Source organism: Antechinus flavipes, chromosome 3 (assembly GCF_016432865.1).
Source record: "Antechinus flavipes isolate AdamAnt ecotype Samford, QLD, Australia chromosome 3, AdamAnt_v2, whole genome shotgun sequence".
NCBI classification, from domain to species: Eukaryota; Metazoa; Chordata; class Mammalia; order Dasyuromorphia; family Dasyuridae; genus Antechinus; species Antechinus flavipes.
Genome location: NC_067400.1, coordinates 609,495,207 through 609,508,250, shown reverse-complemented (window position 1 = coordinate 609,508,250; position 13,044 = coordinate 609,495,207). Strand labels below are relative to the sequence as shown.

General features: G+C 39.6%; 1 protein-coding gene across 1 annotated transcript in view; it reads right to left on the bottom strand.

The window, feature by feature from the left end:
- The window catches only part of NADK (NAD kinase), a 46,746-nt gene that overhangs the window by 12,456 nt on the left and 21,246 nt on the right, over positions 1–13,044 (bottom strand). Inside the window, exon 2 of the mRNA XM_051988791.1 lies at positions 6,781–6,999. Coding sequence (XP_051844751.1) covers positions 6,781–6,959 — 179 coding nt within the window. The 5' untranslated portion in view covers positions 6,960–6,999. The remainder of the gene's footprint in view (positions 1–6,780; positions 7,000–13,044) is intronic.

The window sequence follows — 13,044 nt, the reverse complement described above, 5'->3', positions numbered from 1 at the left end:
TCTGTCTTGCCTTGAAGAGAGGGCTTCTGGCGTAATTCTGCTGAAATCCCGACTTGTAGCGTCTTCACTCTGAAGAACTTCTTCGACTGGCCCATTGGCCTATTTATGCTCCTTCCAGAGAGAGGGATTATGGGTTTTCTCCCATAGTGCTCTCTGGCCCAAAGAGCTTCAAGGGAGGTGTGAACTCATTGAACTCCAATGAGTAAAGGTGTGAACACAAGCCTTGTATTGATTAGTTCTACTTAGTACCTTGTTTCAAGTTCTGGCCAAAACATCTTCTTGTAAGATTAGATCAACTCTAATTACTTAGCAGTTAGTAAGGATTCCAACATCTCCCCCTTTCTTTTGTTTTAAAACATAGGGGGTTTCTGAGGGGGTACACATAAATCCATCAATATAGGCCAGAACTTTGTAACAGATATACATGGTATACATAAATCCATCAATATGGGAGGCATTATACATAATTTACATAAGCACATAGCAATATAACACAGGCTAGTAGTAATGTAACAAATAACATGAATCATCCTGAAAATTTACACATGTCCATAAGTCCTAGAAACAGTCCAATAGGATTCCATTGTCCATTAGTTCATGTGCCAGGAATCCAATAGTTCCTGTAAGCTCTGAAGTACTGCAAAAAGTCTCATCAACAATTTTTCATCTTAAGGAACCCAATGATTCTTGCTGGTTTTTCAGGAACTGAAATAGTTTCATCTTGTGTTAGGAAATTCAAAGATTTCTGAAGATTTTAAGAGTCCTTTTGACAGTCTCATTGTCAGCCATCTGATTCTTTCTTCATCAGTGGAAATATAAGCAGATCCTCTTCCCCAAGCAGTTAATCTAATTCCCTTCTATTTACCAAATTTGGGATTTCTCCTCATCATCTGGTAATTACATTGGAGCTGTTTGCATTGGATATTGTCTTGTTGTCTTAAAAGGCCTGTATTCTTCCCAACTGTAATCCTGATTGCTTTTCTGTTGGTTGATGACATCAGAGTTCTGAATTTCTAAAGTCTCTCTGGGTGTAACCTCAGCTGCTATCATGCCCCACCTGTCCTTTGATTGATACTTTAGAGCTGGGCCCTGCCTCTCATTCCTCTGGGTCAATATACATTTAGAGGCCCAATGAAAGCCTCGGTTACATTTTGGACATGGGGTTTTGGGTTTTCTCTCACCCTGTCTTCTCACTCTATCTCCATATCTACAATGAGCTCTCAAATGTCCAATTTTTCCGCACTGAAAACATCGACGAGTTTCTCTAGAATTCCTCTGCCAAGAAGGACCTTGTCTTTCCAAGTTCACCATAGTCTGGGCATAATAAGCATTTGTGCCCACTGTGGCACAGCGTCTTATGATTTCCTCTAAAGAAGCATTTTTGTCTAGCCCCCATATAATTCTCTTGCAAACCTCATTGGCATTTTCCTTAGCCAAATGTCTAGTCATTATTTCTGTGGCAGCATTATCTCCAATGGTTCTTATTACAGCTGTTTGCAGACGTCCCACAAAATCTGCAAAAGATTCATTGGGACCTTGCTCTATTTTTGTGAAAGCATTATTTCCATCTTTCTGTCCAGGGAGAGAATTCCAAGCTTTTATTGCAGCCTTAGAAATTTGCTCATAGACTGTTATGGGATAATAAATCTGTTCTGAACTCTCTGCATACTGACCTTCACCAGCTAGTTGGTCAAAAGTGATTTGTACAACAGCTCCTTTTTGCCTATTGCGTTGGGCTTGAATCCTACATAATTCATGAAACTCCGAAAGCCACAATAAATTTTGTCCCGGTTCTAGACAAGTTTTCGTTATGGATTTCCAGTCATTCGGGGTTAGGATTTCATTAGACAAATTATCCAGTAACATCTTCACATAAGATGATGTAGCCCCATAAAGAGTGCAACCCTTTTTCAAATCTTTAATTTTTCCCAAATTAAAAGGAGTGTATTTTCTCTCTTTTTGACCTGAGGAGTTGAGCTCTTCAATCACAGGATATGCATTTATAAAATCAGATATATCTTCTCCTTCATTTTTTGCTTTAATTAATGCTTTTTCTAATCTTGTCAAATTCTGCTTTACAGGAGAAGCTGACTGTGTTTCTGTCTCTCTCCCTCCCCCTTGTTCTACCCATGAAGGGTTAATTGCGGGGGGAGGGTCATGAGATGTGAAATCACCTAATTCCTCCTTCTGTGAAGTATCATACTCAGAATTGTAATTAACTCCATTCTCATCTGATTTGTCCTCCTTTTCACCTAGTAAAGTTGGCACTTCCTCCTGTACTTTCCTTTTCATCATTCTATCACTTAAATAACTTCTTATAGCCAATTGTATTACATTATATGTATTAATTATTGAGTTAGGCCCATTTTTATCATAGAATTGACAAAGATCCTCTCCAACCAATTTCCATTCATTTAGATCTAATTCCTTATCAAGAGAGAAACAAGGACATATGTCCTTTACAGTTTGTAAAAGTTCAGTGATTTGCTGTAAACTTATAATTAAACCTTGGCTTTCCATAATTTTGACAATGCTCTCTAAACATTTTCCTTGAACAGAAACAGACTGTTTTCTAAATATCTGTCCCATCTTAGCTGAAATTCTACTTTAACTCTTCTAACAAAATTTCTTTGTTGCACTCACCCTAATTTCTGGGTTGAAGAGTCTTTTCCACTGGATCAGGATCAGAGGCTTTTCCACTTGAATCAGGATCGGGGCTTTTCCACTTGAATCAGGATCAGAGCTTTTCCACTGAAATCCACTGGGGGGGGGGGGGGGGGTCTGTTAGCCCCACGTTGGGCGCCAAAATGTGGTGATCTTTTTCTTCTCAAAAAGCAGCCAGGTGATAAAAGTTCAGATCTTTTATTATTTCCAATATAGCCCGGTTAGCTTAGAGGCCTATCTCTCTGCTTGGTTCCAAGAGCTCTTGCCACTTTGTCCTTTGCTTCTGCCTCTGCTTTCTTCAGCCTCCAGAGCCAGTACCAAGTTGAATCTGTCTTGCCTTGAAGAGAGGGCTTCTGGCGTAATTCTGCTGAAATCCCGACTTGTAGTGTCTTCACTCTGAAGAACTTCTTCGACTGGCCCATTGGCCTATTTATGCTCCTTCCAGAGAGAGGGATTATGGGTTTTCTCCCATAGTGCTCTCTGGCCCAAAGAGCTTCAAGGGAGGTGTGAACTCATTGAACTCCAATGAGTAAAGGTGTGAACACAAGCCTTGTATTGATTAGTTCTACTTAGTACCTTGTTTCAGGTTCTGGCCAAAACATCTTCTTGTAAGATTAGATCAACTCTAATTAGTTAGCAGTTAGTAAGGATTCCAACAGAGAATGATAAAAAATATAGTCTGAAAGAGCTATAAGAAGGCACTTTCCACTATTTCTTTACAGAAGTGAGGAATCAGAGGTATGGAACACAGCATAAATGACTTTTTTTTGATATGCTAGTTTTGCAGAAGTTTTGTTTTTCATTATAAGGGAAGGGGAGTTGAAAATGTAGATGATGTCAAAACAAAACATCAATCAAAAGTATTTTTGAAAATTCAAAATTAAATCTGAACTACAGTACACTGTCCATGGAGACAGGGATCACATAGTGTCCAATGTCCCTAGCAAGGGCAGGCCTAAGTTTGAGAACCACATGCTGTTATTCCCAAGAGCCAATGTGCTGCCATCCTGAAAAAGTCACTTCAAGAGTTTGTGATGTTGGAACAACCTAAGACATCCAACACTGTCTACCTCTAAAGCAAAGCTTCTTAAACTGTGGCTCATTACGCCATTTGGGATTGTATAATGGAGTCTGAGGGTTTCACAATTACGATTTATTATCAATAAACATTTGATTTGTGTACCTATTTTTATACCTATATACCCAGGGTCACATGAAAATTTCTTGGTTGAAAAGGGGTCACTCAGTGGAAAAAGTCTATAATATCCCTGCTCTAGAAAATATCTCCCAGACCTACAGCAGAAACTGTTAGCATTTTATAATTCAGAAAAGAATATGTACAGAAAGTTCAACTCAGATTTCATGGAAGTAGTTCTAATCACATTATGCTTGTGTAAAACAAGCAAAGAACTGTGGTGGTGACCTCTGTGTATAAGCCGATTTGCTGACGGTTGGTGCTGGGGAATCCATGACACTAAGCCCTCTCTTCTCTTTGCCTAACATTTGGCTGATCCCCAGATGAGCTACAGATGTCGTTGAAAGTCTAGGAGTCCTTCCTAATGAAAAATGTTACTCAGTTCTTGAAGAGAAGTACTATACTCAAGCATATAGGATAAAGTGGGGAGAGAATACATATTTTTATTCATTGGAAAAATAAAATTTAATTTAAAAAATTCTAGGAATTCAGCTGTCTAGCAAATTAAAGATTCACTTCGTCCCTTCAACACAGCTGGGAGAAGAGCATGGTGGCTTTCTTTTTCATCAATTTTCATATTGTTCTCACTAGGAAATAGAATTCTTGGAATAAGATAATGGGAGCACTTATGAATTACTGAAATAATTGAATGATTTTTTAGATTCCCTTACATGCTAAAATCCTGTCACGAAGTAAACAGAAGAATATAAAGCATAATTATGAAAGGATGCCGATGTAGCAAATATTTTGGCCAAAGGAAAAAAGCAATTATTCTTTTCTGGGAACAATTCTTTACCAGGTAATTATGTGAAAGTGTCTTAGTTTGCTCCACTGATATATTTCTCTAAGTTTTATTTTATTTTCTAAAGAAAAAATTAGACTTTTAATCTGAAAAACGTGACCAACTCGCCCTCCTACAGACTTAGTCACAGATCTGAGGGTTCTTTCTTCAATGACTGAGGGACAAAGGAACATATTTATCCTAAGACACAGACAACTACTAGCAAAGGTATTATTACCATCAGTTTCCATTATTTGGCATCTTCCATATTGAGGCAAACATTTTTATATACAAACATTATATGTGAAAATAAACAGAATAATAATAGCTCAATATTACAGAGCACTATGAATTACGAAGCATTTGATCCTCTAATATATATAGATATTTCAAAAAAAGTATGTATCTGTGTGTTTATGTATGTATAGACATGTATGAAGAACACTAGCCTTGGGGAGTTGAGTGTGTATACTAGCTCCGATACGACTGTGTAATCATGACAAGTCATTCAATCACCTTGATCTCATTTCATTAACTATAAAATGGGAAGAATATTACCTACCTTACAGAGCTGGTGCAAGGAAACTTCTCTGTAAACCTGTAAGTCTTATATAAGTATGTTAAAGCAGCCAGGTTCTAATTGATGAGAAGAACAAATTGCACATTCATGCTGTATGTTACTACTGGGCTGGAATTAATTGTGTTTCAACCAAGTAGATTCATTATTCACACTAAACAAGGCTCAGCTATGTCAACACTCTTATGGGTAAACTCTTATGTACATCTTGGACATGAACAACAGGCTGAATAGGAAGAGCCAGCCTTTCAGAAGTGTGGCGTGCTGTTAAGCGCTGGGCTTCTTCCTGAAACAAAAGTTAATTTAACACCAATATTCATCCTGCAGATAGCTACGAGCTCCCCTGTAGTCCATGGCACCTTGAGAATGCAAAGAGGGCCATGTTGGGCAGAGCCTCCATAATAAATCTATGGAAACCCAGGGAGGAGACTCCAGAAGATGGGCAGCAATCTTTGTCCCTGGAGAAAGCATCAGACCATGAGACTCGTGACCTAGTGGTATATCAGCTGGCCGGTGGAGCTCATGAAAGGGCACGTTAAGAGACTTCCTAAGGATTCCCTGTCAGTCTGTGATGGAACCGCTTCTGGAGTTTGGTGGCCAGGACTTTTGGACAAATGTACTCTCAGCTGGCCATCACACCTAATCTCCAGAGGACTCGGGTTCTAATACTTTCCACTGTAATTCTAATTGGATCTAGAGCTTCACAGTGGGGTACAGAATCAAGTCTTAAAATTCCTGGGTCTTGATCAGTAAAGAAAAGTTAGCATGTCATGTTTTAAAATGAATGATCTTCAAATCTTCCCATTACATTTTAGAAGCATTTAACTCAAGACATCAACATTAGATAAAAAATAAATGTTAATTTATTTTATTCATATCCTTAATATGGAAGATGCCAAATAAATGGAAGTTGATGGTGACATCTTTGGTAGTAGTTGTCTGTGTCTTAAGATAAATATGTACCTTTGTCCTTCAGTCAGTGAGGAGAGAATCAGCAGATCTGTGACTGGGTCTCTTTAGGGGGGGGCAAATTGGTCATATTTTTCAGATTAAAAGTGTAATTTTTTCTTTAGAAAAGGATAAGATAAAACTTATAGAAATGTAACAGTGGAGTAAACTAAGACATTTTCACATAATTATCTGGTAAAGAACTGTACCCAGAAGGGAATCATTAGCTTATGTTAAAGAGAGTTATTTTGGTTTTGTGCCTAACACTAAAATTTAATGTCTATAGTCAAATGCCAACTATCCACATTAATGGAAGGATAGTGGTGTGAATGACACAAATAAGGGATAATCCAAGTGACATTTTCCAAAGGAAAACCAATCTCTTATGGCAAATTGTCCTAAATATTTTTCTTAAGGTAATATTAAAATTAATCTGCATTACAGCCAGGGGGTAATTAAACCCTGGGGGATTCCCAGGCCTGCATTCAGCACATTGAGCCAACTCTGAGAATGCCCAAACTCAGCAATTTTTCCCGGTCCCACCAGCCAAACAATGTAAATCTCCTAGGTAGACACCAATAAGAATCTTGCTCTCTTCTTGGATAGATACTTTACCTGAACTCTTTCGTGTTTCCCAGGGCAGGCGAGGCAGACAAACTCCGAGACTTGGCTCGACCCCGTATGGGATTCCCATAGCTCCAGTCCTCATCTCCATGACATGCTGAACAGCGGAAAGAGGCTGAATCTGGATTCAACTCTTTGCTCAGGCTGATTTTTTCTTGTTCCAACTCCATAGTGGATAAAAGGGAACTTCCGTCAGGAAGACACTGACGCCTTAAGGAAAAATGAGATGATAAATTTCATGGGTTCATGATTCAGGTTTTCAGTTAATTTAGATCACTGCAATGTACCTGTCTTTGCTCTTTCTGATCTACACACCTGGTTGAACACCTTCAAAGACAGCTTTGAATTTAGCCAAAATCCAGTAAAATGGCCAGAAAAAGTCAACAAAATTGATTTTCTTTTCTCCTCTCCATTTTTAGCCACTCCAATATTAGTACAATGCAAACTGACTTTGGAAATCTCAAAACAAAATTAAAGGCAATTTCAGTCATTGAAATATGTCAGTGATATAACATTTTCATTGAGTTAGGCAGTGGAACCATTATTGCTCATTTTCATAAATGAATCTAGTTACTGCTCATTTTCATAAATCAAGAAGTCCTTATTGTGTATAAGAACCTATATATTTAAATGAACTAATAATAGAGATTATAGAAGGGACTATTATTCTGGTTTAGTTCATAGTAGATAACCTCAGGTCAAATTAAACTTCAATCAACCATTATCAAATGCTGATCCATATGCAAACTACAAGCCTCATCGTGACGCAGAAGTGACTGACCCTTGGTTTTTAAAAATCATGCCAAAGGGACACAAGTCATGGCAGCCTTTACCATGGCGGAATAGCCCATTTTCCCAGGCTGGTTCCTTTTCTGTAGCCTACAAGCATTCCCCATCCTTAAAAAAAAAAAAAAAAATCTTTCCTTGATTCTAAAGTAGTAGCTATCATCCAGGGCAAGGACCGGAGAGTTGGGGGGGTCTCCATCAGAGACCTTACTCCAAGTTGGCATTGACTCATATGCTGTACCTCTCATCCTTTTCAAAGTCAAAGTCCTAGAAAAGCTGTCCATGTTCAGGGTGGTACAATTTCACGCTCATCCACACCCACAATTTCCTGTTCTCAACCCTCCTTCCACTCCCAAGACTAAAGGCAGGATTTGGTTCACACATTTAGTTTTTAAAGGTTTACTGGTTTCTACATTCTTAAAATTTACATTTCTTTTATTTCTAGATATCCTTCTTCCTTCCTCAGAAATCCATTCCTTGTAACAAAGAAAAAGGAAAAATAATCGTGGCACAAATTGGCTGCCAGCGCCCACCTCGCCCCACAGCCAGCCCTGCTAGCCCCCGAAGGCCCATTTTGTTCCTGTCTTTTTTAGAGCCAGATAAAGGATTAGGGTCTGGGGGTGCTGTTCTTTTCATCTCTGCAGTCCCTTTTTACCCTGAGTCTGCTTCTGCTCACTTCATCTGCCCGTTTCCCCTGGCTTTCCACAGTAAAACAACACTCCATTATATTCTTGTGTCACCATTTATCTATCCATTACCCAAATGATAGGCACCTATGTTGTTTCTAATTATGTGCTGCTACATCCATAATGTGAGGAATCCCTTGGCTCCCATCTCAGTTCCCAGAGAAGCCAGACCGGCCAAGCTCACCAACCTGGACAGGGGACCCTGGCGTGGCCGTCACTCTCTCTGCTATCTCTGAGGGCCCCGAGCTCTGCAGCCTTCTTCCTGCTTTCTCACGTTCTCCCCCCTTCTTTGCAGACTTTCTGCACTCTCAGCCTGTATGACATTCTCTCTTAGCTCCCCCACTCTCAGGAAAAACACTATTACTTCCTAATCACAGCTTTGACCCCTTGCTCCTTCAGGTCCACAATTCTACCCAGCTTCTGGTCTTGATTCCATCTCCCCAGTCTTTTGCATCCACGCCCTTTACCTTCTACCACAACCACAAGAGTTTGGACTCTCCTCCAAGGGTTGATAAAACTATAACCCCAGCTTTTATTATTAGTATTTAAAAATTTTTTTAAAACCATTCCCAGCTTCCAGAGCCACAAAAACAGGCTGCAGTTGGCACTCCAGTTCTGGGCCCAGCCCAACAGTTAACCAAGTGATTACTCCTCTCCTCAATACATCCTTCCCTCTGGTGCCAAAATTAAGTTCCTAAAACCCAGATCTAACCATGTCACTTTCCTGTCCTGGAAGCTTCTCCCTAGGAGAGAATAAAAACTAATCCTTCACTTGAAAAGGCCCTTCATGATTTGTTAAAAGCTTACTTTTCCAGGTTGATTGTAAAGTTTTTCCCCTTACACATCAAATTTTCTAAAGTTTCTGGCCTAATGGCTGGCTGTTCCTTATGGTGCAATATTCCAAAGCTCCAGCCTCTTTGTGTTCGCACAGGTTCTTTCTCATGCCTGAAATATTCTTTCCTCACTCCTGCCTCTTGGAAATCTAAGCCCCTTCCCCAAATATTATTTCCTTCCAGAGGCCTTTTCAGATTCCCCTTGAAGGGTCATTAATGCCCCCCCAACCCCACCCCAAATCAAAGCACTGTGTACTGGTATTTTAAAAATCTTCCACTTACTCATTTGTAGACATGTCTTTCCATAGTAGAACAAGGTTCACAAGAAAAGAAACTATTCTGCTTTTGGACTGACAGTCCCACTACTAAGAAGGGAGTGCTTAGTGTAATGGGCTGAGGCTTGAGTTGATGCACTGAGGTCCCAAGCACATGAGGCTAAATAGTAATTGGACCATACTCTATTAATATATAAGCTTGGAGAAAGAATGGCCCCCACCCACTCTTTGTGCAAGTCCTGATGTATTGTATAGGAAATGACAATTTTGGTGGGTGGAGGCAGGGGAGTGGAAAAGGAAGGGGAAGGAGAGACTGCTTGCATTGCCATTGCGATGGTTTTTCAGCTCAGGTCTCTCTCTGTTATCTGGCTTCCTGTTGCAGCTGCCCATATTGCTATCGCAATCCTTATTCACCTCTTCACTTCAATAAAGATTGAAGATTTTTCCCTTAACCTGAATTCCTGACTCCGGCTGATTTTAAATACGCGGTCAGTACAGCTTAGCACATAGTAGGCTATGTAATAAATGCTTGTTGATTTACTGATCAGTCCAGATGAGTACAGTCAATGTAACACTAGCTGGCTGGCCACTTGGTAAGGAATTCTTTGCCCACAGCAACCCACTGAACAAAAATTACAAAATGGCCCTCAGTCCTAATGGAGTTGCCATCCACTGTGGCAACGGCAGTGGCAGAATCTCCTAAATATCAGTTATTAGATCATCCAAAAATTTAATTGGACGTTCTTCCTATTACAAACATGTCAAGCAACACAAATTCCAGCATTTGCTCATGTGCCCCCCAATCCTCCAAGAAAAAAAGTCTCAATCTGTACAGACTCCACCTTTCTATGAGCAACATCCCTAAAATCATGATCGGTTACTGTTTAAATATGAGATCCTTGTCCAAGAAGTAAACAAAAAGCTGAAAACTAGCAATCCTGGCATTCTGTCTAGAAACAAGATGAAAAGAGAATAGTCTAAAAGCACTCCTTGTGGGCTTATCTTTGGAAAAGAAAATAAAGCAACAAATCATTTCATGAATATTTGGCCATCCTCAGGTTCAATGATCATGCTAATTATTTGTGAGGGAGAAAATCCTACTATATATACACTGACACCTTTTGTAGAGGATAAAGAGGTAGAGAAATTCTATAAAGAACTTAGCAAGAACCATCAAGTTGAATCATAATAAATTTTGATCTTCAAGGACTTCATTGCAACATTTGACAAAAGACAATTTAAAACAAAACAAAGCAAAACTGAAAAATATGATTCAGGAGAAAGGAATGAGAGAAGTCCAAAACTTATAGACCACAAAGAATCTTCAAATCTATTTGTCATGAATACTCTGAGAAAAGAACCAAAAAATTCTAGATAAGGAAATTCCAAATATCACAAAAAGTAAAACTGAAATTTTAATAGAGAATGATAGTCCTTGAGTAATTTTTTAAAAATAAAGTATTTATATCTTTTTTAACATCAACAAAATTTTTCCCAGAATCTTTGCTGCCCCCATTCAGAAAGATACCTTATAATAAATTATTCTTTAAGTTATAATAGTTGTGACGAGTTAAGGAGTAGGGAAGCAGTGCCCTTCTCTCTATTCTTTAGGGGCAGGCTTGTTCTTTGTTACTGGCAGCATTATTTTGTCTTGTTCTTTTCCATTTACACTGTTGTCATTGTGTCTACTGTTTTCTTGTCTTTACTTAAGGGTCCACTTGCATCCAATTGTATAAATGTTTTCATTCTTCTTTATAGTTGTTGAGTTGTTTACAAGTCTTGGTGACCTCATTTGGGATTTTACTGGCATAAATACTACATTGCCATTTCCTTCTCTAGCTCTTAACCAAAAAAAAAAAAAAAATCAGGAAACTGAGGCCAAGAGAGTGAAGTGATCTGCCAGGGTCATACAGCTAGTAAGTGTCTGAGGCTAGATTTGAACTCAGGAAGATGGGACCTCCTGATCCAGGCCCTGAACTCTAGCCACTGCACCACCTAGTTGCCATAAAAAGAAGTCCCAGTAAGGAGTACTTCATTCTGCAGAACAAAATATTAACAGGGTATTTCCCAGTTATGATCTAAGCTTAGATATAATTCCCTGAAGGCGCTAACCCCAGGGACGAGCTTGTGTAAAAACTGTTTTGGTCACTCATTGAGGAGATACAGCAGAGCCAACAGTGATGTCCTCCGGAACAACTGAGAGGCACCTGGGTGACTTCTCTAACTATCTGAAAGGACCTAGTCTGACCAACTACACAGGAAAACAAGGGAGATCATAATGTCTTTTACCAAGATGCACATGCAGACAGGAAAACTTAACAGAATTCATCTATCAGCAGTCATGTCTTGGAGAGACACTACCAAGGGGCACCACAAATGGAAAATAAATTGGGCTCAGAATTAAAACAGGGAGAGAAAAGGAGGCTGAATTATTTTTTGGAAAATTGCAAAATTCTTTTACTGACCCAAGCAAAGGTCATTTTTCAACAGCAACATTCAACAAGGACTATATGGTTCAATCATGGAACAATGCTTCAGAAGAATAGAAAATGGGGGATCGAGAGGCACATGATGTGCACGAACATATTATAACAATACAAATAAAAAATTATGAAAGAAAAAGACTAAAAAATGTTTTAAAAAACATGTGTTAAAAATATGGCAAGAGTGAGGGAGAAGGGCAGATGGCATGAGGAGAGCCTTGGGTGAGAGGAGCACAGGAATGGATGGATTACAATTTGTATTGTTGGAAAGAAATCCCGGAGTGATGAGGTCACGGAGAGATTAGTTATGTGAATCACCACCGAGGACACACAAACAAAAGCTGTCCTTGCTCAAAGAGGGCATAACGACAAATGAAGAGCGAGCCTGTTCTCAGGGAGTAGACATTTTCCCGGGGTGGGGAGCGGGGAAGGGGACGAAAAGGGAGCACCATTAAGTGGGATACCAAGGTAGAAGGTGAAAAGGACAAAGAAGAGATCAAATGACAGGAAAAAAGGAGAGAACGCTAACAGGGCAAAAGATGCTTTCTTCCAGACACCTGTTTTCTTTTAATCCTTTCTTAAATTACTCCTGAAAATTACAAAAGACTGTTCCAAGTTAAGGAAAAATCAATACCTCATTCTTTACAAAGAGGCAACAGAAACAATGACAGCAGATGATTGAAGCTGATAAACATTTTATGATTTGGGAAAGATCTTCTGCCCAATGGTATTAAAGCTCATCTAAGAGTGAGATTGGTTTTTTTAATGTGCACACTGAATTTAATAATAAACGGAGGCTATGGGTGGTGAGATGTCATCGTTGTTGTTTGTCAGGCTTAGGTTTTCTTGCCTGAACAAATATTAGGTTAGAAAGCAGTCTTCTCGGAGGATCATACTTCAATATGAGGGAGAGCACGGCAGGTGACGGTGGGATCTGTCTGTCTGTATCTTTGCTTGATAAATCTCATGGAAGCTGATCCTCTCACTCAAACTAGGAACCTCCGTGGTCAGGTGCTCAGATCCCTCTCAGCTTGTGGCCGCTTTGCCTCGGGTCCTCCCATGCTTGCCTTCCTTCTCCATGACATGGGGACCCTTGCTTGCCCAATATGCAGACACAGCACCTTGTAGGAAATGAAGTCTCAGGGCAGCGAGGTGCTGCAGTGGTTAGAGCACTGGCCCTGAGTCAGGAGGA